Source organism: Phoenix dactylifera, chromosome 12 (assembly GCF_009389715.1).
Source record: "Phoenix dactylifera cultivar Barhee BC4 chromosome 12, palm_55x_up_171113_PBpolish2nd_filt_p, whole genome shotgun sequence".
In the NCBI taxonomy this organism is placed as follows: Eukaryota; Viridiplantae; Streptophyta; class Magnoliopsida; order Arecales; family Arecaceae; genus Phoenix; species Phoenix dactylifera.
Window position 1 is genome coordinate 13,078,620 of NC_052403.1, and position 27,603 is coordinate 13,106,222.

A 27,603-nucleotide genomic window follows, 5' to 3' on the forward strand; every position below is an offset into this window, starting at 1 on the left:
GAACACGTCTTACATCATAGTTTGCCATAGTGAGGGAGATCACCATGGCGTCATCGTGGGGGGTCTGAACCCCCTTTACATCCTCATCACAAAAGGTGATTACATGGCCGACCCTCTGCCTCTTTGCGACGGCCGCCCCTGACGCTTCCGTCGAGCCCCCTGCGTTCCTCACGGGCCGGGGGCAGCCCCCAGTGATAGTGTGGATCACGCCCGCAACGGGTCGATTCTGCTCCCGAGGCTCCGGAGGGGCCGGGTCGGCCGGACGCGGGTCTGCGGGGGGACGTCGGTCGCTCACATATCGACCGAGACGCCCCCGGCGGATGAGAGCCTCGATCTCGTCCCGAAGCTGGAAGCAGTCCTCCGTGTCGTGGCCGTGGTCTCGGTGGTACTCACCGTACGCCCGGGAGGGCCTCTTCCCAGGGATCCTCTGCATCTGTCTCGGGGCCGGGAGGTCCTCCCGCCCCTTGATCTCCATAAGGATCTGGGCCCGGGGAGTCAGGAGAGGGGTGTACCGGTTGAAACGTCGGGGCGGAGAACGAGGGCATGGGGCGCCGTGGTTCTTCGCCGGCGACGGGCTTCTGCGCCGACGCTGAGGCGTCGGGCTCCTCCTCTGGCGTGCCTCTTTCCGCCTTTTCTTCCCAAGCTTTTGAGGGATCTCGGCGGCCTCCTTGCTCCGGTGGGCGGCCGCCTCCTCGGCGTCCGCATACTGGTTCGCCCGGGACAACAGCTCTGGGAAGCTCCGCGGCAGGCGTTTATCCAGGGAGAAGGTGAGTCTGCCCTTCCGGAAGCCACGCTTCAGGGCTGAAAGAGCTACCTCCTGACTCAGGTTCCGGACCTCCAGCGTAGCCCTGTTGAAGCGGGTAAGATAATCCCGCAGGCTTTCTCCCTCGTTTTGCCGGACATCAAAGAGGGAGTCGGAGACCAGTCGCCGCCGGCTACTGACGGCGAAATGAGTGATGAAGAGGCGAGTGAACTGGTCGAAGGACCGGATTGAGTCAGCCTCCAGCCCGGCGAACCACGCCCTCGCCGGGCCACGGAGGGTTGCCGGGAAAGCCTTGCAGAGAAGGGGATCTGATGCTCCGTGGAGGAGCATAAGGGTCCTGAAACTCTCGACGTGATCCCGCGGGTCCGCCGCCCCGTCATAGGGCTCGATCGCCGGCATTTTGAACCCCGGCGGATTCGGGGTCCGCAGGATCCTCGAGGCGAGCGCCGGCTGGGAGGAGATCTCTAAGTCGGCGAAGGGATCTTTGGAATGGCCCTTCAGGACCTGGAGTTATCGGTGGAGATCGTCCACCCGCCGGTCCAGGGAGCGCGACCGGTGGGTGGGAGACAAGGAGCGGCGAGAGGGGGATCGACTGGAGCGCGGGTTCTTCGAGGACTGGGGGGTCTGGGAACGCGCCCGGGCCCGCCTCTCGTACCCCGCGCAGCTCCGGTGGGAAGGTCCCGGCAGAATGGAGCGTGCTCGAGAATCCTCCTTGCGCCGGCGCTCCTCCCCATGGGAGAGGAAGGAGCGCGGGTTGAGGAGGACAGGCGAACGCTCAGGCAGCAGCGGCTCCTGAGCCCGCTGCGGCGCCCGGGACATCGCACCCTGCAGATTCTGCACCGCCTCCGCGAGGGTGCGAACCTGCTGGGCTAGCTGGTCGAACTGGGCGGCTTCGACCGTCTGAATGGGCGGTGGGGCGGTGGAGTGTTGCTGAGAGTGTGTTGGAGATGCAGCGGCCTCCCGGCCAGAGGCGCGAGAGGCCCCGCGACCGGAAGCATTGGAAGCTCCACGACCACCTCGCCGTGCCATTACGATCGCTCTGAGATCCGGTCCCTTCCTCTAGCGCCAACTGTTGCTGGGAGTCCAAACCGAGAACGATTGGCACAGCGGTGTGAACGGGGTTCCCTTTGAATTGCTTTGGTTGCGCTCTGCCCTCCGCCGGGAAACCTGCAAGCAAGCCCCGCACCACCACCAGGGTAGTGGGGGCCCTCCGACGATCAAGTCAGGGGAGATCGAAGGAGAAGGAGAAGGAGAGGTAGCAGGTAAGATGATACTCTGGAAAATCTTTCTCCCCCTCCTCCCTTCCCCCCCCAGCCCCATATATATCAGGCTGGGGGGTTTTTCTGGGGATTGGTCATCGTGTGGCACGATGGGGTTGCCACTGACGTGGCCGTTACAGGGCGTCGTGGGGCAGCGCTGGGTACGGCCATGGCAGGGCGTAGTGGAGCTCCGCTTTGTACGGCTGTTACAGGGAATCGTGGGGCAGCGCCGGATTCGGCCGTTGCAGGGAGTAGTGGAGCAGGGGGCCGCGGCGTGCCTCAGGGGAACAGTCTGTTGTTGTCAAGAGATTGCCGACCCGAGGTCGGATTGCTGGATCAAGGGGCAACCGACTCGGGGTCGGACTGCGGAGCCGAAGATATCCGACCCGAGGTCGGATTGCTGGATCAAGGGGCAACCGACTCGGGGTCGGACTGCGGAGCCGAAGATATCCGACCCGAGGTCGGATTGCTGGATCAAGGGGCAGCCGACTCGGGGTCGGGCTGCGGAGCCGAAGATATCCGACCCGAGGTCGGATTGCTGGATCAAGGGGCAGCCGTAGTCTTCCTGGGCGCGCGTGCCGGTCACGTGGGGCATGGTGGCTAAGTTCCCCCGTAACATGTTGTATTTTTGAATAACATTTGCACATATTCGTTAAAGTGCGATTTTAGAAGTATACTTGGTATCATGATAAGTTTGCATAGATTTTAAGTTAGCTTGTAAATTTATTAAAGTCTGATTTTTGGATTGTCTACTTAAAAAGGTTACGTAAAGTGACTAACACCATTTAACTAGCATTAAAAAAAAAAAAAAGCCTACTTGGATTGCAAAGGAAACTTGCAGTCAAATGAAAATGATGGCTTTTTTTTTTGTAAAATGTATTTATCTTGTCTATCCTTTTCATTTGTTTCACTAAAACAAATGAAAATGAAACAACCAAAAACTACAATACACTTGTTATCTAATATAAAATAAAAAAATATAACTTTGAAATCACAACCATTCATGCTACTTCTTTTACATGATTGGCATGCACTCAATTGTTAGAATTTGTAATGATGGCCGTCTAACATGCCAATTGTTCCTCATGGACACTGTAAGCTAATGTGACACACTTTCAGAGTAATGCTAGTTAAAAAACATAAATAAATTCATCACCAAAAAAAATAAATAAATTATCTCAAAAAATAAAACATCAACATAGCTTACTCATAGCATACTAAACTTGCATTTGCCAGGAATGGCCTCTATTTTTCCCTTGCTCATCCGGTCAAGAAAAAAATAATAATCAAAAAGTAGAATTTTTGTCTCTCCTTCATCCACTATAATGGAGAAAGAAATTGCTAATGCTATCAAAGTTTTAAATTCTATGGAGCAAACTATTCTATTTTTTCATAGAATTGGATGTGTTGTCATCCAAATAGAACTCGATGCGTTGTCATTCCATTGTGCTGAAGATATCTTAAGATGTGTCTACCAAGATGTTGGGATAATAATAGAATAACTCTATTCACGACGAGATGATATCTAGTTTGGATGCTTTGAAAGGTGCCTTGTCGAGACTTGAATCTTTGATTAGAAGTATTTGGGGCCTATTGGGGGCATATATTCATCGCCAATGTGGAACCCTACATTCTGTTATTATGCCACGAAGATGCCACATCATCGTATGGTTTTTTATTGGCGCCATGTCATTTTTTAGGTTTGTTTTTTTCTTTTTGGCTAGCACGAGCGCGTCATATTATACGAATACAAATACATCCAATGAAATTTAAAAATAAAATATCATAAAATATCTTAGGCAATTTCGTCCGCTTGATTTAGAGAGTACCGTCGAAAAGCTTAGTCATATAAGCAACCATCCAATCTACGGCTCTATGAGCATATGGGGGCGGAAGATTTCGTCGCTCCTCTTCTAAGGCTGCAAATGGGTCGGGTCGATCCGAGACCCGACCCAGCCCGATCCGCGTAGATCCGGCCCGATCCGAATTTTAGGACCCGCGGGTCTGGGTCGGGTTTGGGTTCACCGAACGGACCTGGTCCGATCCAAATGGATTCGAAGAGAGAAAGAAAGAGGGAGAAAAAGCAAAAGAGAGTTTTTTTTTTTTTTTTTTTTTTTTTTTGTATGGGTCGTAGCACTATTGATCCGTGAGGGTCCTCTCTCGGTCTATTACACTGTTGATACCTCTGGTGTCTAGCTTTTTTTTTTTTTTTTTTCCTTCTGTTTTTTGGTTTCTGTTTTTTTTTAACTTTTGTAGGGAGGAAGTGAGGAAACACCGAACTGAATATGGGTCATGTGCCAGTTTTCTGCAATGGAATTGGATTTTGGAAGAAGGTCTGGGATTTTTTTTTTGTCCTCGTGAGTGGGGAGCCGGGAGACACCAAGTTCCGTCCAATCAATCATATGGACAAAAAATAGTGTGATATGAAATTTGGCTTGTAGGCCGACTTAGCCAGGGGTCATCTGTTCTGACTGGAGGTCAATTGCAAGTCTTTCGAGTCATGGGCCACCCAGCACCTCATAATTGTGATATGACCAAATTAGATTTGTCCATATCCTTTCCAAAAGCACAATTTTTTGGATCCGATTTGGATCCAAATCCGATCCGACTCGGAGCCGGATCTGATTCGGACTCGACTCGGACTCGATTCAATCCAATCCGATCTTCAATCGAGTCGGATCTGAATCTAAAATTAGAATCCGAACAAAAAAACGATCCGACTCAGCCCGATCCATTTGCACCCCTATCCTCTTCGTACCCGAGATATCTCGAAACGCGTCCCACTCGGGCTTCTACATCCAACCTATCACCGGTGCTGGGTCACCATCAAAAATCTGTTTGTTCTCGACCGTCCCATGTGGTCATCTTTACGAAGGAACCGCCCCCATCGAATTTTGGATCGAGAATATAGCTTCATTTCCTCTCCGTCGCCATCTCCTCATCTATCAGCATCGGGAGGCGGAAACTCACCTGAAAAGCCCGACCTTTAGCTCCCAGCGATCAAAATTCCGAGCCCTAATCTCCTGGAGCCGCAGCGAATCGATCAATCTACCCGTTGGTAATCTCTCCACTCCATCTTATCTCCCATCGGCTTCACTTTGGCTTCTACTTTTGCTATTAATTTGCTCGTTTTCCCCCGTTTCCTCAAAAATTAAAGACTGTTTTCTCAGTTTCTTTTTTGGCTAAATGAACTTAATAAACCGATAATATATTATTTTTTTGATCGAAAGATTGGGGGGAGTTGCTTAGTTTGAAGCTAATTCCATTTATGTTCTATTGTTGTTTTTTTTTTTGGGGATATCTGTATGATTTCTCAATTTCTAGAGTGCTTTGCCCTTGCTGATACTCAAAAAAGAAAAAAAAATAATAATTTTAAAAGCAAATCGATGTGCCCCATTGATAATCAGGTTTTCAGAAAATTTGATAGGTTGTTGCTGATACTTGAAAACCCAAATTTCATGATGAAAAATCCAAATCTTCGTGTCGACACTCGAGAAACAAATTATGAGGGAAAAAAAGGACATTATTGCATTCTCTTGACACTAAACAATCTAATTGCTGTTCTCTGCAGGGTTTTGTGTAGTCTTCCAAGAAAATGAATAGGCTCAATGGTCCTGCCCGTCTCATGATTGTTTCGGATCTTGATCATACGATGGTGAGGTCTAGATTCAGCCTCATCCACTGCATGGATTCAATTGTAACGATGTCCCTTTGATGTCACCGAAGTTCTTTTCTCTTTGCAGGTTGATCATCATGATCCTGAGAATCTCTCCCTGCTAAGGTTCAATGCATTGTGGCAGTCCCTTTACCGCCACGATTCTCTGCTGGTTTTCTCGACCGGCCGATCACCTACGCTTTACAAGCAGCTAAGGAAAGAGAAGCCCATGCTGACACCAGACATAACAATCATGTCGGTTGGTACGGAGATAACATATGGTGAATCAATGGTGCCCGATGATGGCTGGGAGAATGTTTTGAATCAGAAATGGGATCGGAACATTGTTATTGAGGAAACATCAAAGTTTCCGCAACTGTCATTTCAGGTAAAATCATGTAACTTTTAGTCTTTTTATGTTGTTCTTTTGCATTATATTGTCGATGAGCTTCTGATCATATTAGAATTTGGAGGTTGATATATTTGAAAAATGCATGTGCAGTCAGAAACAGAGCAGCGCCCCCACAAGGTTAGCTTTTATGTTGACAAGGGGCATGCTCAAGAAGTGATAAAGTCTCTTTCACAACGTCTGGAGAAACGTGGGGTAATACTACTTGAGACTGGAAGATGGCAGTCTCATTTTATAGCATAAACATTTTCCTTGGACCAAAGATTTTTTTTTTTTTCCTTTGAAATGCTGCAAAATTCCTCTAACTTGACACCTACCTTTTCTTTTGCTTTTTATTTTTCATTTTTATTGTCAATCAGTTGGATGTGAAAATAATTTACAGTGGTGGAATGGATCTTGACATATTACCTCAAGGTGCTGGCAAAGGACAGGCTCTTGCTTATTTGCTTAAAAAGTTCAAGTCAGATGGCAAACCTCCTGTTAATACTCTTGTTTGTGGTGACTCTGGCAATGATGCTGAATTGTTCAGTATTCCAGATGTTTATGGTGTCATGGTGGGTCGTTTGAAAGAAATTTGCTAGATTCTTCAATAGTGTAGAGTTTGCTGCATGAACGGATGTTATATCAATTTTACAATATTTACCCTCTTAAATTTTAGGTCAAAAATGCCCAAGAGGAATTGTTGCAATGGTACGCGGAAAATGCCAAAAACAACCCTAAGATAATTCACGCAACTGAAAGATGTGCGGCTGGTATTATCCAAGCTGTTGGCCACTTTAAGCTAGGTCCCAATACATCCCCGAGAGATGTTCCAGACTTGTCGTGTTGCAAGCCAGACAATGTCAGCCCTGCTTGTGAAGTAGTCAAGTTTTACTTGTTGTATGAAAGGTGGCGTCGGGCAGAAGTTGAAAAGTCGGAAGAGCATATCCAAAATTTGAAGACTGTTTGTGTAAGTATGATAATTATCAAATTTTCTCTCCTTTCTTCTTTTCTCACTGTACTTGTAGTGTATGCCTTTCAAGGATTGTCATTTTGTGTTTTCATAAGAAGAATCTTCTCAGATACATCTTTTGATCACCTACTGACCATTTGAGGATTTGCCATTTTGACTCTTTGATAGCTTTATAAAGTTATAAGTTCATTTTTACAACATCCAATGGTTATGGCTGTCATTTCTGGCTGTTAAAACAAAATGCAATTATAGGTTTCTCCAGTGCTTTAAAGTTATGATCTTTCTGGGTATCCCATCTGCCTATCGGACAACTTGTATAAACTAATCACTGCCTATATGGGTTTGACAGCATCCAACGGCAATGGTTATTCATCCCTCTGGAGTTGAGCATTCTCTTCAACAATTCATCAATGCATTTGGACCATGCTATGGTGATAAACAAGGAAAACAGTTCCGAGTGTGGGTTGATAAAGTTTTCACTTCACAGATCAGTTCAGATGCTTGGCTGGTGAAGTTTGATAAGTGGGAGTTGGCTGGTGAGTTTTAGAAATTTAACCAACATTAATTAATTTTGTGTTACTTGATCTTTATTTTTGACAGATGACTTTTATGTAATTCTCATTTTCCATTTGAAACTATGAAGCTATATGTTTCAATTTTGTGCATAAACTATTCTTAAGCCTTTACTAAATATCTAGCATCATGAGTAGGGGTAGATGGAATTGTTGAACCTATTTGGGAAAAGGTACTTATGTTTTGCAAGTACACGCAACCGTATGCTTTCCCTTAAGATCAGCCTTTCACTGCTGAGTTGTATATTTGTGCTTTAGAAGAGGCTTATTCAATTTTTAATTCCTATTGGGAGATAATCACCTTTTTCTGTCACATATGATAGGAATAAAACAAAATAATGCATAATGTATGTAGTAAGCAAAGGAGATATCATATTATAAAAGATAAAACTAGAAATAATAGTCAGGTTTGCTCATGGAAATTTTTCTAGTATAAAATCAAATTCCCTGAGACTGGCTCAATATAATTGATGGATCACTCTAAACCAAAGCCCATCCAATATATGCAAGACAAAATTAAAGAAATAAAAGTAATAAATAATATAAAATTTAACTACAACTAAGATACGTATTTGTTAGAGACATTTATAGGAGTAGGGAAGGCAGTGAGGGACTTGTAGTAGGTGGATGGAGACCATGTCATGGTGTTGAAGGAAGGGAATTGTGGTGAGTTTGCACAGAATTTGGCACCTGCTGTGTCTTGGTGTTGAAGGAAGGGAATTGTGGTGAGTTTGCACAGAATTTGGCGCCTGCTGTACTTTAGTGTTGATGGAAGAGAAAAAGTCCATGTGGAGTGATCCAACAACTTCTATGATAGTTGTGCCATGGATTTTTTTAGGACACATGGGATGATGTGTATTTTTTGGCTTTATGAGTTGAGTGCTGATAACAATCCAATGACTTGGCAAACAATTATCATTTGAATGAGCGTGAACAGGCAGACATTTTTTTGGTAAGGAGGAGATCAATGACAATATTGGAAAAATGTTTCATGGAAATGATCTAAAGAGTCCTAGTATCAAGTCACCAGCTTGATAATATGACTTAATCAGCTACAAGTATTTATGCTGTTTCTCTTTTCATTCTTCGGGCACTCTAGTAATCCTCATGTACCTATCATATATATGCATGCATGTATGTGTTTGTGTGTGTGTGTGTGTACATGTCGCTGTATGCAAGCATGTCAGCATGCATGCACATGTGCATTAATGCATGCTTTGGCATGCTCCATACAAACATAAATGATTGCGGCCTACATAGTTGAATAAATGATTGGTCATCATTTGAAATCGACTGCTGAAAGATACTGCAACCATACAAACATAATGCAAGGAACTATTAAACAAGCACATTTACTGGATTGCGGCCTACAGAGTTGAATTTGAAAGAAATAGTAGGAGCTTTAGAAAAATTGCATGAGATCAGTTAAAAGCTAAAGGGAAAAATTTTAGGTGTTATATGACTCACCAACACAAACATACTGTATTGCACAGTTTTGCAATTAGAACCCAAATTGGTAGTAGCCATTGCCAATCTAAGCCGACTTTTAACACTGGTGCCATTTTATGGCTGTGCTAAAAGGGTTATTGGAGAATACTGCTGTTCCATCTGTTCTATTTTCTCCTTTTTTCCCCCTTTTTTTTTTTCATGTAACCATGCCTCATCAGTACTGGTCCTCTTGTCGCAGATGAAGGGCCGCAATGTTGTTTGACTAGTGTTCTTCTGAAATCAAAGGTAAGTGAATTGCAAGAATGACTTTTTACTTTATATACTGTTTTTTATAATGTGTCTTTTCACTTTGACATATTGTGCTTCTATATCTGAGATGTCTGATTTGCATTATTTGTCAGCCTGAAAACCCAGATGGCTTTGTCTGGCTGCATGTCCATCAGACATGGCTTGAAGGATATGAGGCGAAGGATCAACATGCCTGGGTGTTGTAGGTTATGCATTTTTCCCACTAACTGCGGGAGAATTTTATCTGATTAACATATAATAATTATGGACTAGAATAATGCTCTATTTTGGAGTCATTTTTTCCAGTTATGCTGTGTTGGAGCTGTTCAGAGAACTTTCTAATATTTCTTCAATTTGTGGATGTAAAGTTGCTCTTGGAATCTTATATTTTCTGAGGAATTCTGTGAGAATGGTATTAACAATACCATCTCGATTGTTTTACATCACTGTTTGAGAAGGCTTATTTTAAGAACACATTATTGTGTGCCGTTTTTAGTTAGCAATCTAAAATGTTCAAATATCAGAAATTTGATGGGGATTCTGAATCCTAGAAGGACCAAACTTTTCATTGCTTACTGTGATGGTGCTTTGTATCTTTTAACTGCACAATGGACCTAAAGCTACGCACCTGCTAAAATCTCATTTAAATCTAAATTGGTTCTGCTTGTTGGCCTAAATCCCAGCCTGGTGGTCTTTTTTTTTTGCCATAGGATTCAAGCTAGGGTGCTGTTGGGTTAATATGGCGCATGCTTAAATGAACTTTCTAATCTATAAATCTAATAGAAAATTCAGCTATAATAGAAAATTCAGCTCAATTTCTGCTAGGTTCTTTGGACAAACCTTAATTTTTTCCCGCCTTTGTCTTCCTTCGGGACGATCCTATTGCATCAATTTTTCACTTCTACATAGAATTGAGAGTTGAGCAAAGAAAAAGCATTGATTGTTTGATGTCTGCTTGCACTCTTTTGAGAGTTCACCAAGTAAGTATCCTTTCTAACTTGAGCAATGTAGGCCGTAACCAAAAATAGGAGAGAAACTAGGAGACAATTTGGATAGCAATTTTATCAAAAAGCGGTTTTTTATGGCTTTGTTTGGACAATCCAACGGGATTTGAGCTAAATTTGTTGTTGGATTAGTCGATTGCAGAGTCCATTTAAGCATGGTCCGTATCAACCCAACTCTTCTCCCTTCTCCTTTTCGCCCAAGTTGGAATCCTATAAGAAGATAAAAAGATCTCCATAGGTCCTATTCTTCCCGTAGACCAACAGGTCCACGAGTTAGGATTTAGGCTAGAACTTCTTTGGATTTTTAGAAGATGCTAGGCTAGATGAGTCAACATGCCAATATTTCTCCAAAATAAGCACCAACTATGAAGAAATTATTAGATAGGCCCAGTCCTATGGATCGAGCCAATAGTCACTCGGCACATCAATCCCTCATTGTATCTAAACCCTTCAAAATAGGGGTGGGAAGTCCATGTAAGTCTGGTCCATGTCAACCCTTCCTTCATGGGTTTTGTTTTTCTCGTAGACCAACAAACCCATAAGTTAGAATCTAGTTTGGGACTTGGGTGGATCTTTAGAGGATGGCCGGCTAGACGAAGATGATCGGGCCAAACAAGCCCTAATGTTCATTTTCCTTCTAATTTTAGGATAGAACTTCATGTGGACTCGGGCGTTCGTTCACAGTACAAGGCTCACGTCGTGTCCCGAGAATCACGTGCGTTTCACGTGTCCATCCTCGGACGCGGAATTTCGTCCGCCGCGGATATTCAAATTTGAGACGACGTCCCTGCCACGGTTCCGAGGGGCGAAATGGAATCGAGCGGGGAAGGTGGCGGAGTCGGGTTAAGGTTTACAGAGATCGAGACAGCTGCCGATGGCTTGGGAAGATCTGAAATCTTTCACATCGTCAAGGAGATCCTCGGTTTCGTCCTCTACATGCACCAACAGATCCCTTCGTAAGCCCTTCAGGCTTCAGAACCCTAACCCCCCCTCTCTCTCTCTCAATCGAGGCCCCTTTTCGTCTGATTTTGGCTCATTCTTTGTTGGATTGCTGGATCGTGGGTTTTGGAAGTCTTAATCGTTTTGACTGACGTTAGGGAAAAAAGAAATAAAAAAGAGAGTTTTTGTCGATCAATTGATGCCGAAAGCATGTTCGGTGAAAACGTTTCCATACATTCCGCTTAGTCAAAATTGTGCATTGTACGCCATTGCTGGTATGAATGTTGAGACCAGCATGCCTTATCTCTTATCATTTATTGTTTTGGATAGACGAGAATTTCGCTTTATGTGTTTATGTGGGATCTTGGAATCTGTTCTCTAACTTCTCCACTACTTGAGATGTATCTTTCTTTGAGCGTTTTCTGCAGTTTACAGGAAAGTCCTGGATTCTTTATCTTATTGAGATATTCGGTGGTTCATTGCACCTGAAAAGAAAAAAAAAGTTTTAAAGCAAGAAGAAGGAACTTTCAAAGGCCTTCTGAAGATTAAATCCTCAGGAACAATGCAAGAAGCAATATAAGACACTAAATTAGAGCGATATCTCCACATGCTAATGGATGTCCTCATCAACATAATGAAGGAAATTTTATATCTAAACCCCTACATAAACTATTGTTAAAGGAGAACTTGAGGAATAAGTAAATACACATTCTCTAAATTTAGTAGTAGCCCCCTTCTTGCATACTGTGCTGAGATGGGAATCAGATACATTATGATCACATAAAACTCGATATGGCTTAGGTTTGTTCCCATCTTTAAATCAAATTAGTAACTAAGCTATTAAGATGCAAAATTCTTAATGTTACCCTTGTCGATGATGTCTTTAAACGTTGTAAAACCTAGTGGACTGGGCCTGGTCCACTTGACTGACCCAGTTATTATTGGCCCAAGGCTTCACGTGCGACGCACATGAGGGAGGATCGGGAGGAAGACTCCGGCTGGGAGTCTTCTTCCTCCCCGATCGCAATGGTGATCGAAATCCTATTGTAATCCAAAGATCGGCCGAAAAGGGCTGGAATTGCCTATTTAAAGACCTCTTTCGAGTTCACCCGAGATCCAATCGGCAATTCCAAGCTCCTCTTCCGGATCTTCTTCCTTGATTTGTCACCGAAAGGAGCCGCTGGACTACCTCGCCAGATCGAGGTAAGTTTTCCCCATCTTTTTCTCTCCCTCTCTTGATATTTTAGCAGTGATTTGCTGTAGATTTGGACTGGTAAATTGCCGGAACTTCAATTCGAAACAAGGTGCCCTGTTTTGGCCCTGTTTTCTTCCAGGTTTTGCTGCTGCCGGGTTTGGCCGGGTTTTGGTGCCTGTTGGGACCCCCTAAGATTATGCAGCTGTTGGCCTAGGTGATCGACCGTGATCTTAGCCGAGATTCGTGTGGATTGATCTTTCTCGCTTCTTCTTCTTCTTCTTTACACCAGCCGGCCACTGTTGTCGGTGATGATTGCGACTGAGAGCTATCATGACCACCATTACCTGAGGCTAAGCCACCATGGGTTGCTACCCTCTTTGACCGAAGAGGAAAGGGAGAGACAGACTCTCCCCTCTTTTGGAAAAAAAAGAAGATAGTCTTTCTCTTCTTTCTCTCTCCTCCTCTTTCTTTCTCTTTTCTCTCTCTTTCTTTATTTTCTTTCTCTTTCTACTGGACTTTCTTTTTCTACTCTTTCTCTAGAGATGATTGATCCAGTAAGATACCTTTTTTCGTGATTTTGGATCAACCCTGATGAAGGGCCCTGATCCATAATCGACGGCAGCATGCGAATCCCCATCTTGGCATTTTCTAGACACTATTAGATTTGGTCACTTTCGATCTCTATTGAACATCTATACCCTAGTTCGAATATGATTAGATGAGTTTTGTCTTGATTAGACCAGCCGGGGTGTTGGGCACTTCTGCTTGGTCCGCCCTATGAGAGTATTGAATTAGAATTTTTATTTTTGGAATGATCATGATAAATTTTGTTAAAAATATAATTTTTAAATACCAGAATTTTAGAAAATTTTTTGAAATTGATTGGACTGATACTTTGGATTCGCTCGCAAAATAAGTAATATTTTACTTTTTCTAAATTTATGGTCTAGTCCCATTCCATTCTCCTATTCTGATCCTTTGATTGGAAAAAGGTAAATCCGGGTCTCTGCCCATTCCCTTGAAGCCAGGTATTCGTTTCTATCAGCAATCATTAACTTATTGTATTCATGACTTTTGAGTGGTATTATTTATGATGCATGAATTTGATAGATAGTATATTATTACGAAATATGTTATTTTGGAATATTATAACAATATATGATCATATTATGGATATGATCGATTAATTTTGACACTACATGATTTTAGAACTGAAATATAAAATCTAGAACTATTTGAATTTCGATCTGGCTATGTTGAGGATCCCGCCAATGAGGGATAATACGTTGGCACATGATTTGTCCTGAGGTTGTGTCCAAGATGATGAGTGACATACCGCAAGCAGATACACGATCCTAAAGAACTTTGCTGCAAGATGATGCCCAACTCGCCGTAAGAAAATTAGCCAGTGTTATGACCCTGCCACAGAGAAGATGTGGTCATAGCTCAAGATTGATAAGATGAATTGAATATTTGAAAGAATTTGAATCTATGAACTAAAATTTAATATTTTAAGAAAGATTTGATTCGTATATTAGTACGGTATATATACTTATTTTCTACAAATTATTATTCAATTGTTTGAACTTTGAATTGTCTAGCTAAAGTGATCATTGCTTACTGAGTTGTCTAGCTCATTATATGATTTCTTATTATTTTACAGATTTAGAGAACTAGCTTGATCGGGGTTTTCAATATGGGAGAGCGACTAGCAGAATTTTGGCACATATTATCTTAGATTAAAGTTCATTTAAATTGATGTATTACCTTAGAATAATATTAGAATTGTGTGATATTTAAATATTGAGTTAGTTATTGAAATAAAAGTTTGCATATTTTTATTTAAGGTTGTTCTGCTGTATGTTTATGATATCATATTGAGATGTCCTGCATGCTTGTAGGGAGGGTTCCCTATGAGTATGCGATGGTTGACACAACCCTCAGTTCATGAATTGGGGTTGGGGACATGACAAACGTGCTTCCATATTAGTTCATTGCAGTATCATAACCACTTTGTCCATGACCAGTTTTATTGGAGTCTCAACCTATATAACGACCAGGCACTGTTGATACTCTATTTTGTCTTATCCTCCAAGAGTTTCTTGAGGCTTTCCTTATTCATGTTATATGTATTTTACTTCTTGTAAAGTTTCTAGTAAGGAAAGCCACAATTGTATTGCTCCATCATTCTTAACAAAACATGTGGCTTGGTTGGTCTTCTTTGCCGAAGCACCATGGAGGCACTCTTCTGACCATACTCAAATTCTGATGATTAAATTACTTTGACTGATGCCTTAGCTGGTCACACTGGGCATCATCATGTTGCATGTCTTGCATAGTGTGCTTGATTATATGTGAGAGTATCAAATTTGTATATATATCTGAGGATGACTTGGTAGGAAGAGGTGCTTGCATTAGTGTTGGACAGTTAGAACTTGGGAAAAAGGAGAGGAAGACCTAAACCATCACACATGAATGTTATGAGACTTGTTATACCAGGGGCCTTAACATTAGAGGAGTTAAATGCAAAGAAGGATTCATATAACAAAACCCAAAAAATTAGGACAGAGCTTGTTGTTGCAGATTGATGGTTGTTATATGGTGTTTATTGGTTCAATTGATATAATGTGTGCGGTAGTTTGCTTCAGGAACATATATTTCAGGCTAAAGATAAATATGCAATATGGCATTTCTAATTTCAGATTGGAGAAGGGAATAATTTGAACAAAGTCATTTAAATTTAGCATATCTAATTACTTACATATCTAGCCTTTGATAACTCAAATGGGATAGGGTTTCTTTTTTATAGTTACTGATATACTAAAGTTTATGTAGTCAAAAATAGTTATGGTAAGCACCAATATGGCATATGCAATAATGGGGAACCAAAAAATTTTCCTTGCTGGTTTCCCAAACCTATATAAGCAAGTAAGCCATAAATGCCTGATCTTCTCAACTAAGATTTATGCGAGAGGTTGGTTCTTGAATGCTTGCTGAGTTTTTGGAGAATTCTGTACCCTATATTTTTATAACTTGATTATAAGGCGAGGATTATTTTCAAAATCAAAAAGTTTGATGTAGTTCCTTGAGCGGGGATACTTGGGAGTATGTTAGAAACTTGGAAATTGGAAATATAATATACATACTAAGGTTTCGATGTAAAGCATCTGAGTAAAGATTCATGTATTAAGTTTTTTTTTTTTAGTCCCCCTCTTACTCTTCTTTTTTCTTTTTAAAAAAAACATCCTTCCTTAACTTGGGTGTGATTTGTTTAAGTTTTCCTGCTTCATTTTGAAGAACATGTTCATCTCAATTTTAGGCTGCTTTTGAAGGCTTTCAGGATTCGATCTTTTTTCTTGATTTAAAGCTTTTGATTATATTGGATATTTTATATGAGTCAAGGGCTATAGAGGGCAGCTCTTGGCACAAGGATAAGGGTGCTCCTTCATGATCTGGGTGACACCAGTTGAAACATGGAAACAACTTCTCTGTGCATGGGGGTAAGGCTGCATATATCAAACTCTCTCCAGACCCTGTAGTGGCAGTAGCCTTGTGCATTGGGACACCCTTTATTTTTTATATGAGACAAGGGTTGAAGTGCTGGTTTGTACCAGTCCTCACTAGCTGTATCATCGAAAACTGGTATTTGGTATGCCCCTCGGTACCATATCATATCAACATATGATAGTTGGTGTAGCCTTTTATTTTGCTGGCATCCAGTACCATGTTGGTACCCAACAGAGATACAGGTACCAGGACCATACCAGTACTCAAGCTCTTGATATGAGGCGTGTGTTCGTTAGACGAAAAATGATCAAAATTGGAAACATAGAGGATGATAAGCCGAGAGAAAATTCTGTAGGAGTAGAACCTCTAATTATATGATATCAGAGAACTTTTGGATTAGCACCACATAACCAAACATATAAATCTGTAAAAGCATAATTTGTTATTTCAAATTTAAAAAGCACATAACTTTATGAATTGTTATGATCTTTAATTATGTCCAAACACGCTTATCGTTTCTAACATATAAAAGTTGTTATTCAAATAAAACTTTGCAATTTTTGAAAGAATAGTAAAAGTTTTATTAATCTGCAATCTTTGGATATCATCAGCAAATCAGCAACCAGAGCATAAAAGTTCCTTGATAGCCTCAGTTATGCTCTCCAAGATGGTTAAAGAGCTTTTTAATGTTAGCAAGCATGAAATTCTGCATCTATTTGAATATGTGTTCGTCATAATTATTCTTGTTGCCTTTCACAGAATTGCAATAGTTAAATTTGAATATGAGTTGAAATATTTTATAATGTTCCTGGTGTCACCTTTCCAGGATTTTGCAGCACCTTGAAAATGAATATGATACTCTAAAAGAAGATCATAAAAGCTTGGTATGTTAACAATCTCTCAGTATTAAAATGTTTGGGATGTAATATTCAGATCATGATAGCATCTGGTTTCAGGAGGAGACAGTTTTAGCACCTACAGAATCAAAGGCATCTTTTCAGAGGAAGCATAACTTAAGAAAAAGAGAGGTGAAACAGGGAATCAAGAGGCTGGAAAAATTGATGAATTCCATTTCTAGTTTACTTTCTGCTCTTCAAGAGGCACTTGATGAAATGCCTAACATCCAGGGAGTTACTATGGTTCTTGGAGCAAGTCCTCTACGACCTCAACATGTTTACCAGATGTTATTTTTCCATGGGAAATTTGATTCTGGAAGTGCAAAGGACAGCACCAAAAGTAAAGTTGCTGACGCTCTTGCAAGAAAGGTTGATTTCTCTTACTGCGATATTCTCTGTTCCATCATGGAAAATGGTTTTCCCTTATGTTAACTTTGAACTATGAACAGGCTATTCGGGCCCTAATAACAAGTGGTGCAGGAAGTTCTTCCTATGCAGGTTTTTTTTTTGGTGACATGTCATTTTTATTTAATGCAAAAGATTAATCAAACTCTGTTTTGAAAAGTTTTTATTATTTGTAGGCCCATCTAAATTGTTCTTGCTGGTCAAAAGTTCGAATACCTTCAACTTACCCCTGTATTTCCTGCCCAAGCGTGATTTCCGATACAGCAAGAAGGTATTATTGTTTACAAGACAATTTCTTGTGTTCTAGCATTTCTATGCTCACGTTCTCTCATAGTTGTGCATCTATAGAAGTTTCCTCATTCTGTAGCAACATTACAGATTGCACCATTCAACTTGAATATAAAGTGTAAGATTCCAGATCAAGTCATCAATGATTCACAACATACTTCAAAGGTTGCTAGTTCCCCTTGCCTCTCAGATTCCAGTCTGAATGATGCCATCTGGTATTTATCTCACTTGTGACTTTCAATTATTGTTGCATGATCTAAATGTGTTCTGTGTAGTTTGAGAATTCTTTTCCTTCCAGCAACTTGGCACAAAACAGAGAGGATGCGCCTTTTTGTACTTTGGAAGCATTGCGACATCTTTTATTTATGATAATAGATCGAATTTACATACTCTTAGGATACCAAAGGAAAAAGAAATTTGATGTCTTTTGGATATAACTTTCTCATCAGATGTGGGTGCATCTTTGCAGTTTTAAACTCAGGTTGAAGTTTAGGTTCTCAAATCACAGGAAACAAGGATGCTATAACTTCTTATGGTAGAAACCAACTAACCTGTCTTTGCTGGCAATCCTATCTGTACCCATCTATTGCAGGTTAGGATGAGATGATTTTTGAATGGAGGCAAAATCTAATTTCAAAAAGTTAGAATCTAGGCATAATACAAGTTGGATGATAAGTTCTATCTTACAGTTGCCATGTTGTCTAGTTAGACTAGTTTATCATTACCTTGTTGCTCTAAAGAATAAATATAAATAATTTCAACTATTGATGTTTGGATGTTGAACAAGAACTTACTTCATTAGTCAGGTATATATATATATATATATATTTTGTTCAGCAGTCCACTGACAGAGCTTACATCACCTGCTCCATTCACCTGCTCCATTCAAATATTATTTAAGCATAAATATTAACTTGTTTTGATTCTTATTCTAGGTTCCAGTGCAGACATATAATTAAGGGTTTGGCTTGTAAGACCCCAATAGAATGTTGAGAGGCTGGAATCGGCATGTCATATCAGATTGCTGGCGTGTTGCTTCTGTTCCTTTCCAGTTTTCCTCTTTACTAGTTTTGGATGAGCTGAAGGAAACGACTACAAAACACTTGCTTGATTGAATTCTCCAAATAGAGGTTTGTGCTTCTGTACATGTTCTTCTGGGGTAAAAAGGATTTGATGCAGCATATTGTAGTGATCGAGAATTTCATTCTCTGGTGTATCGTCGCCTTACATATGTAGGAGGATTGAGGCATTAAAGCATTGTCATAAATCCTTGGGACTTTGTAACTACTTGTTTTGAAGTAGGGACAGCATACCACATAAGCTTCTTATCATGTTAGTTGCTATATAGCTTGATTCATCTCTTATCCTTATTAGTACAAGCACCATCGAAAGGAGTTCAGATCCTCTCCGAAGAGGAGAGCATGCGATCAGGTTAAGAAAGGAAAAATAAAACTAATTAGCTGTACCAGCGAATATTTATGAGGTGAATTTATGAATTAGGGGTGTGCAAATCAGGTGGAAGGTTATTCAAGGCATAGGTAAGTTGCAGGTTTTGCTCCTTTTCTATAAGTTGCTGTCAAGTATTTGATTCCATTTTGTAACTAATCAGTAGTTACCATGGATTTCATTGAAGTTTTCTCCTCTCCATACGTTACTCGTATTGAATGTGATGATGTGTTATACTTCTCAAGCTGTAAACGAAGGAATGCCAGCTTCTGCTTGGGCTTTCTTCTGACATTAGTTTGCGGTCTGGTGTCAATGCTCCATAGATTCTCTGCTTGTCTTCTAAAGAGTGCTCCAAGGCTCACATTGTCTTATTTAATGCTCTATTTAGGTGAGATCACATTAATCTATATCGAACTAGATTGAGGTAAAAAGCCATCCATTGTGCATCTTCTCATGTCCTGATAAGCATGCCTGAGGTCAGGTGGTCCAAGACTTAGAAGTACGAGAACAATTTTGGTCTCAAATGATGCACCGTACCTATCAGCACAGTAAGTATGCAAGGAAGCACTTGAAGCCATAAGATGAATGATTCCAATGTAGTTTCTAGCTTCAGCTAATTGATGATATTTTCAATGAACCTATCAGCTGGAAGATTGACCATGTTCTATAGCATTCTAGTTCTCTCTCTCAAACCCAATCTTCATAATCTCAACTCCATTCTTAGGTCATTTCCATCTATTGTTATCCAGACTGCGACCATATGCTTTGGGATTGAAATCCCACCCAAGGACGGACCTAAATTTGGGTCCAAGCTGCATCCTAATCAGGTGAAATCCAAACTCATATCCTCCACCTCTTTTTTCGATGCTGCCCTGCTATCTCCTCTGATGTGAATTGTCTCAGTTCTGTGTGTTTTAGTGTCTTTGCATTTGTACTGATGCTGGTTTCTCTTTTTTTTTTTTTTGGTAAAAATGCTGGTTTCTCATTGGAGTCGTATGTTATCAATGATACTATGTTATTCAATCTGCATTAATGTTTTTGCTTTGATAAGGTTAGCTAAATTATACTAGTCATTTTAGAAGGGGCAGTCTTCCTGTCCTTGCTTTGACTAGTCTTCCTCGTCTAACTTTACTAGGCAACTATTTTAGCTAACCAGAGAGAGTGGGGCATTAAAAGGGAGAAAATAGGGGACAGAAGACTGCCTCCATAGAGAGGGGAAAGAGAGAGAGGTGGGGGGAAGGAGAAGGGATTCGGTGGCCAGCTGAAGCCAACTGATCTCTAAAGAGGGTGAGCTGCCATGAAAGCCTTCTCGAGAGGATCCTAGGATGTTGGTTCCTTTCAAAGTGAAATTTTCGATCTTTTTCTCTATTTCACCATCGTATTTGTATTAGGCATGTAATAGTTGGTATCGAAAGTGAAGGTTTGCGTGTCATGGATAACTAATTTTATGAAAGAAAGAGTTTGATCACTTTATTATAGGTCGTATGTTTATTAAAGCTCATGATAATGGTAATAATACAATAAGTTATTTTTATTATTTGAGTTTCAAATTTTAATGCAAATATGTAAAATATTTAAAATCAATATTCTTTCCCACCACCATCTTCTCCAAAATATGTATTTTAGAGAGACAAGGAGTTTTTTTTTTTCTTTTTCTAGAAAATTTTTCTTCTTGGGATTACATGATTAGTGGAGAATATAGGTTAACCAATAATACGATGCAATATAATTTAGGAAGATAATAATATTTAGTATTTAACATACATTTAAAAAGAACGGAAACAAAAATATAATATCTGTTTTATTTATTATTTAAAATTATTGTTATTTTAAGCAACTATTTTGTTTTAATTTTTGCAAGGAGAATGGACTTAATTTTTCTGATGTGATAAGTGCAGAACAGCTAAACTCATAATTAAGACCAAGTACAATACATGAAGATAAAAATATTTAATATTTAAAATTCAACAAAATTAGGCAAAACGAAATATAGTTTTTGTTTTTATGTCATGGTATATGTAAGGACATCAAAAAGATAAGGACATTTATTGTTAAATATAACAAAATAACTTAAAAATATATTTTTATTTGATACTATCTCCAAATTTTTAAGAAAAATGTTGATTATTTTGTTTGTTTTTATTTTTTGATTATTTTATTTTTCAAGTTTTTAAATTGTTTATTTTGTTTCAGATAAAAGTATTGTATTTTAAAAGATAATTTAAAAACAAAGTAGAAGGAAATATAAATCGCTAGAGGAAGGGCTTGAACCTTCGACCTTGTGGTTAACAGCCACACGCTCTAACCAACTGAGCTACTCCAGCAACTGTTTTCTGTATTTTCTTAATTATAGTTGTGAGTTTAGTATCTCTCTATCCCCAAATTGGGTTGAGCTCGGGCTAAACTCTACTGTAGAAATTAGGCTTGATGCCTATGCCCAGGCCTAGCTTGGCCTGAACTTCGTTCTTAAAATTTTACCCAAAACAGAGTGCTTAATTTTTCGTATTGATTGTCTTGTTCTTGGTTGAGTATCTCGATATACCAACTAGTGAAAGAATTTGATTTATACAATTCTAGGTTCGCAAAGATGGCAATCGACCTCTAGTGTTTAAATTAGAGTAGAATGAGGAAGGAGGTGGTAAAACGGAATTAGGTTGGAGTCTTTTAATTCTTTCCCAAAACAAATCCGCTTAGAGGAATAAGGGTAGTTTCATCCTTTGAGCTGTTCCTTAAAATGATGTTACAGCCAGATAGATAGCCAGTCTATGTTGATACAGAAAAAACATTTTTAAGGAACTAATAGGAAATTTTGAAGTTTTGGGGCCAAATATTTCTCAAAATAAATTCGGTAGGATCTACTTAATTTTTCCTAACCATTAGTATTAATGATTTAACAGGTGAGATTTAGGTCAGATCCAATGACTTGTGCCTTTCAACATCATTTTCTGTTGTAAGTGAGAAAAAAATTTTCTTATGTAAAATTTATTATCGCATGATACACTGCCTTAAAAGTACGTATCTGGTAACAAATTCTTACTTTAACTATGTTTGCGCCATGAGCGAATCCTCTACAAGCCTTGCTAAAGGAAAATTCTACAACAAAACTTGGGGCAAACATCGTATTAGAGACAGGTGCAAAACCTTTATAACTCAATTTTAATCTATTTCTATCTTGTTTGCTGTAATGGATTAAAAGAGGAGGTTAATTTGTTCTTAAAAAAATAAATCATCAAAAATTCACGTATTGACTATTAAAATTTTTGTAAAGGATTCAAGTCAAGCTCGTAATCACTTGTCCTTGGAGACACGCAGGAAACTGTTCGCTTGCATCCCTTCCCACCCCCAAGCCAATGTGGTTTTTGTCCGTAGCCCGCCCACCGACCCCAATACCCCCCTCTCTCTCCCCTATTCGACCCAAAAGCTCACCTCGCCGTGACGTCTCCGCCGTCCGTTCCGGCATACGCGGCGATCGACACCGCCTATCTCATCCTCGTCGGTCCTTCTCGCGGAGGCTCGAGGCTCCTCGGTAGCAATCCGGCTCTCGGGGTCGGTGGGCCTTTCGGAATCCCTCCTGTCGATTTGGTTTCCTGAGATGAGGCATGGCAAGGAGGAATCCTCGTCGAGCAAGGATCAGGTTCGTTCCGGGTCGTGACTCTATTCTTCATTCAATCTGGTCATGAATCCTCCATTTTTTTTTCTTTTTTTGGTAGAGATTATTGGTATTATGAAAAGAACCGTTTTTTTTTTTTTTGGCGATGTTAGAAGTTGGAAAATAAAACCAGATTAGATTGTCTTTTAAAAAAAGTTGCCGAAATTGTTTGCAGCACGTTCTGGTTTTGATATTATGAGTTGATAGGTTTAGTTGCCTTTGCATGAAAATTGGTGCGAACTGGAAATCTTCACCATTTGAAACATGAGGAGACGAGCTTTGCACAAGTGCAAGATAATCAGAACTCGAAGAAGTAGATGTACTAAATTCTATTAGGTTCTTCCGAGTAGGTAATTTAAATCATCAATTATTGGTGTTTACTAGCCTCGTGACAGCAGTTGCCCATGTAACTTTGAATTTTACGACCTTAATGATGCAAAATGAGCTTCACAGACATGGATTTTTTTCCTTACTTTTTTTAAACAAAAATTACGGTTGAAACTGGGGTACAAGAACCTATTTTGCGGGAACAACGATATACAACAATTTTTTAACATATCTAAAAATTCTTTGTATGCATGAATGGACCCATTCATATGATACAATGAGCCATTGGAAAATGGATCCAGGTTGGTTGGAAACAGGAAAAGCGTTCTCCTTTTTGTCTCAGAGGATGGGTTAAAGTCCATCCCAAGTTGTGACCCATAAAGCACCTGCTTTTCACAAAGTGGCAATTCAGCACAGGAGCTAGGCTGCATAAACTAGGAAAAATGTACTGGGGTTTGGCACATGATCTACCAGATTAGCATCATTAGTTTTCAGACAACTTGGAACTATTAATTGCATTTTAACTCGGTAAATTAAATTAATCATGTGATTCACATAATTGAATCATCTGAGCCATTCATTTACACATCATTCTCATTCTTCATTAAAGAAATGCAAACAGCTTATGGATGCCCTGATTTGCATTAAGTTGATTTTTAAACCACTTGTTGCTCAGAATGAGACACGTAATGAACCTAATCTAATAGGAACCCCTTTCTTCCTGTATACTGACCAATCAGATCACTCACACTTTTCCTTAACTTTGTCCTAACCATGATAAACTGCTAGGATCCATCAATTTGGCCATCTTACCTCTCTACCTTACATAACCTATCCAACTTGAATAAGCTGTTAGGGTTGATCAAATGGGCCCGTCACTTTCCCCTTACATGTCATTCCTAAGTGTTTTTCCCTTTAAAGTAAAATGGATATGTGAATAAAAACTATAATTGGATCTTGCTCCAACTGCATCCTAATTGTCTTCCATTGACTTAGAATAAACCAACTCACCATGCAACATCCCTTGGCTCAATTTCTTCTTCAATTTGCAGATTGTGTTTGAAAAATTTTGGGCGGAACCACCACGTTTCAACATTCATGCATATTCTTGTGAGCCTAAATTACCTCTTTGTGTTCACATTAAGCCAATTGACTAATTTTAATGGAAATAGTCGATTTTTTGTGAAACCAAGACTGTTGTGATGCTTGTCAGTATAGGAGGTTGTCTAGGCATCTTGGCAACCACCTGCATGATAGACATGCCTATGGATGTCTTGCAACTGTTGCTTGGTGCAGCACCTATACGTACATCAGACATATATGCGAAAATACAAAAACACATACATAAATGAGAAAATATGCATGCATATGGACATGTAAGTTTACAATGCGATTATTTATGTAAGTTTATATCAATATATGCTGATACACCCGTATAATATTTAGAAAAACATATATTTTTTGAATTTATGTATACATATATGTGCGTGTACATATAAGATATTTTGTAGTAATATCTTTTTATTCATAACGCATTGATGCTAACAAGGCAGTGATGATAAGCAAAAGTTTTATTATATTAAAAAACTAAAATAAAAATAAAAACCATGTATAAGTATTAAACAAGTGATAGTGGAAGATCTTTCATTCAGAATGTAGACCCGAACTCCAACCTCCTAGAAAGATGGATGAAACTCAGCATTCTTTGTCACTTGAGCTAATACAACAGTATGTTTTGATTTCTTTGGCGCTCAGTTATGATCTTATTATAATTTCGCAAACTGTGGTAAATCCTGAAGAGGTTCATAAATTTTAGGATCGCCATCTATTTCTCAAGGTATTTTCCGATTGCTATCTTATCACAATATTATGAAAATCTGATGACAAATGTTAGTAGGACACATGACATGGGTGTCAAGTGTCCAAAAGAAATTAACATGGGAATCTTCTAAATCTCGGACATGGGGACATGTCTATTTCTATTGGTATATGCATATAATAAATAATGAGCTTCATCCATGCTCCTTATGTTCATAAAATTTGATAAAATGATTGCCCTGATAATATAAATGAAGATGCTGAATCAAATAATGGTATATTTTTGTACCTACCCCCTACATTACTCTCCAAACCTTATCATTGAGTAACCATGGATACATCCAAGCCGCCGCATATGTTTAACCCATTAATTGGTATCTGTACTTAGAGTCTAAGTTTGTTGTATTTGCTTCTAGCCTATGGATGCCTACTTCATGGATACATTCTAAGTTTTGTTTTGAAAATCAACTGCTATATATAGGAGTCGAGAGGATTTCATTAGTACGTAGGTGGAATCCTAGATGGATTTTAAAGTTCATAACTATGTAAAAGTAACTAGAAAATTTGAAGTAAATTAGAAAAGGAAGAAAGGCACATCAAGGAAGCACTCACATTTAAAAAAGGACTTTTTTTTGTTAGTTAACAAGGACCTAGTTTTAGTTGACATAACACATCAACTAGTAAAATTTAGGCTTTTTCAACAACTTAAGCAATAATGCTAATTTTAAATTCAAGGAAAAATGCTTAATGATTCAAATAAATTTAAGGGTGTCAATGAGTCATGCTTAAGCTGGACAATAGTTGGCATGGGCCCTAAATGGACCTAGGGGTACAAATGAGCCGAACAGCTCGCGAGCTGCCCGAGTTTGACTCGGGTCCAAGCTCGACTCGACTCCACTGTTACCGAGCTCGAGTCGAGCTAGAGTAGCAAAATACTCAGCTCGAAGGCTCGCGAGCCTAGTTTAGTATATATATATTTTAACAATATTGTATTTTATTTATAATATATATTATTAATTTAATATTTTAAAATATAATATTATGTTATATTTTGTTTTAACTATATTTTTTAAGTATGACCAAGGTTCGAGTTTGAGTACGGCTTAGTTGATATTCGAGTCGAGCCGAGTCAATCTCTGAATATATATATATTTTTTTTGATCAAGTCAAGCTTGAGCTTAGATATTAAGGCTCGATCGATATCGAGTCGAGTTTCGAGCCTGGGTATTAGAATCGAGTCGATCTCGAGTCTCTAGCTACTTAACTCGACTTGGCTCGATTGCGCCCCTAAACTGATCTCATTATTAAGGATCAAGCCTAACTTAGGATCATAAATAATCATTGAAGCTAGGTCTCGCACCCCATGAACTGCCAACTTATGCATGTGCTCCACTTTTTGTGTGAGCACTTCCACTGTTTCATTATTCTGCCATAACTTTTTGGTAGATATATGGTTGCAGAAATCAGTTTAGGAGGTGTATACGTAAGGCCAATTTATATGTTATAATTATTTAAATGCTTAATATTTTTTATTTATAAGCTCATGGCCCAAGGGGCCGAGAACAAAGTCAGCACCTGGTTTATGGATTATTATACCCTGTCAAAGCCCCTATAGAGGACAATCTGTCCTTCATAAGTTACTAGGCCGGCTCAACTTATTGACACCCATACGTTAATGCAACAAGTGTCTTTGACCAATGAAGAATAATGCATACAAGTCTTTAAATTTGGAAATGGACAATTAATCTAAAATTAATATCACTTGCAAGTTGTAACTATGGCATTCATCTTGATGCCCAACCTTTTCTGAAAAAGTTCAACACCTAACCTGCCGGGCTGCCAAGGCCTAGACAAGCTGCTTGTGCACCTGATATTCAGGTAGCTCTTCTAGCTGGGGTTCCTTAGGAGGATGGCCCTATGCAGGGCAGCTGGCGGACTGTCTAACGGGTTTAGATGATCTCTTTTAAAACAATGATTCCAAGTTTCCAACTCATAAACACAAAGACACCCTTACAAAATTACCATGAAAAAATAATATGCCATCCATAAGCTACTGGTACATCACGGAACATGGTAATGAAATCTATCTCCTCAAACATGTACTTCATTACATAAAACTTCATGAGTTCTAGCCTAACTCACTACCAACCCAATTTAGGGGACAAGAAAATATCTTATCATAATATCACCATAGATGGTCCCAGTGTTTTGGAAAGGCTGCAGTGGCTGCCATGGTACTTTAGAGCCTCCACGGCCATGCCATGGCTCTTGGCTGCCGGACATGACATCCACATCCATGGTGCTGGCATGTGCTCCAAACATGTCATGGCAGCTGCCATAAGCCCATGGTAGGCTGGCCTATTTGTTTAGAAAGGATAGGCGATTTTGTTCAAGTCAAGGGTGCTGCTACTTCATAAGACCACTTTGGTCTTTTGATAATTATTCAACTACTTAATATTATTCTATGTTCTTGTTTTTTTCTAAAGCTTTTTGTTGCCTCTTTCTGTTTACTCCTCTTTTGGTTACTGAAGGAGAAGAGAGGCATTGATATCTATTGGAGAAGGCTAGTTGTCTTTTCCCCTTTATCCTATTTTTTAGTTTTCCTCCCTCTTCTAAGCTTATGTTCCCTCTTTCATCACTCCTCTCTTGGCAGCTAAAGGAAGCCCACTTTCCTGCTACCACTGTGCTTCTGCTCTTTGTTTCTTGGTAGTAGTTATATGTTGCAATGCTCTTTATTCTCTATTCTTGTATAATTATTTTTTTTTCAACATTACAAGGAAAA

At 39.8% G+C, this 27,603-nt stretch overlaps 3 protein-coding genes and 1 non-coding gene across 12 annotated transcripts in view; 3 read left to right on the forward strand and 1 right to left on the reverse strand.

The window, feature by feature from the left end:
• The first annotated feature begins 4,854 nt into the window (after positions 1–4,854).
• Positions 4,855–9,867, forward strand: LOC103719698 (sucrose-phosphatase 2-like). Its single transcript, XM_008809064.4, has 9 exons — positions 4,855–5,080; positions 5,594–5,677; positions 5,766–6,065; positions 6,180–6,281; positions 6,446–6,640; positions 6,745–7,035; positions 7,388–7,574; positions 9,298–9,344; positions 9,461–9,867. Exons 2-9 carry the CDS (start codon positions 5,618–5,620, stop codon positions 9,551–9,553), a joined length of 1,275 nt encoding a protein of 424 aa, XP_008807286.1. The 5' UTR covers positions 4,855–5,080; positions 5,594–5,617; the 3' UTR covers positions 9,554–9,867.
• Positions 9,868–10,711: 844 nt separating this feature from the next.
• Positions 10,712–18,925, forward strand: LOC103719697. Of its 3 annotated transcripts, XM_026809471.2 has the most exons (8): positions 10,712–11,307; positions 16,819–16,876; positions 16,949–17,020; positions 17,120–17,257; positions 17,338–17,386; positions 17,470–17,564; positions 17,672–17,796; positions 18,051–18,455. In XM_026809471.2, exons 1-8 carry the CDS (start codon positions 11,162–11,164, stop codon positions 18,118–18,120), a joined length of 753 nt encoding a protein of 250 aa, XP_026665272.2. In that variant the 5' UTR covers positions 10,712–11,161; the 3' UTR covers positions 18,121–18,455. The 3 variants fall into 3 exon arrangements, with proteins under 3 accessions (XP_026665272.2, XP_026665271.2, XP_008807285.2); XM_026809470.2 differs by having other exon boundaries at positions 10,742–11,307; positions 16,949–17,257; positions 18,051–18,450; XM_008809063.4 differs by lacking the exon at positions 18,051–18,455 and adding an exon at positions 18,517–18,925 and having other exon boundaries at positions 10,766–11,307; positions 16,949–17,257.
• A 2,352-nt stretch (positions 18,926–21,277) lies between these two features.
• On the reverse strand, positions 21,278–21,351 carry TRNAN-GUU. Its single transcript has one exon. It is a non-coding gene; the product is annotated as a tRNA-Asn (tRNA).
• Positions 21,352–22,337: 986 nt separating this feature from the next.
• LOC103719696 (nodulin homeobox-like) overlaps positions 22,338–27,603 on the forward strand; it is a 30,566-nt gene continuing 25,300 nt past the window's right edge. For 4 of the 7 annotated variants that reach the window (XM_008809058.4, XM_008809057.4, XM_026809469.2 and 1 more), the window contains exon 1: positions 22,344–22,661. In XM_008809058.4, coding sequence (XP_008807280.2) covers positions 22,620–22,661 — 42 coding nt within the window. In that variant the 5' untranslated portion in view covers positions 22,344–22,619. Of the gene's footprint in view, positions 22,662–27,603 lie in introns of all 7 variants that reach the window. The other 3 variants (XM_026809467.2, XM_039132625.1, XM_039132626.1) reach the window with 2 other exon arrangements.

Coding starts and splice junctions, on each gene's coding strand:
- LOC103719698 (XM_008809064.4), top strand. CDS start 5,618: ATGAATAGGCTCAATGGTCCTGCCCGTCTCATGATTGTTTCGGATCTT. Junction 6,641..6,744: donor CAGATGTTTATGGTGTCATG/GTGGGTCGTTTG, acceptor CTTAAATTTTAG/GTCAAAAATGCCCAAGAGGA. Junction 9,345..9,460: donor GTGTTCTTCTGAAATCAAAG/GTAAGTGAATTG, acceptor ATTATTTGTCAG/CCTGAAAACCCAGATGGCTT.
- LOC103719697 (XM_026809470.2), top strand. CDS start 11,162: ATGGAATCGAGCGGGGAAGGTGGCGGAGTCGGGTTAAGGTTTACAGAG. Junction 11,308..16,818: donor ATGCACCAACAGATCCCTTC/GTAAGCCCTTCA, acceptor TCACCTTTCCAG/GATTTTGCAGCACCTTGAAA. Junction 17,797..18,050: donor AGTCTGAATGATGCCATCTG/GTATTTATCTCA, acceptor GCATCTTTGCAG/TTTTAAACTCAGGTTGAAGT.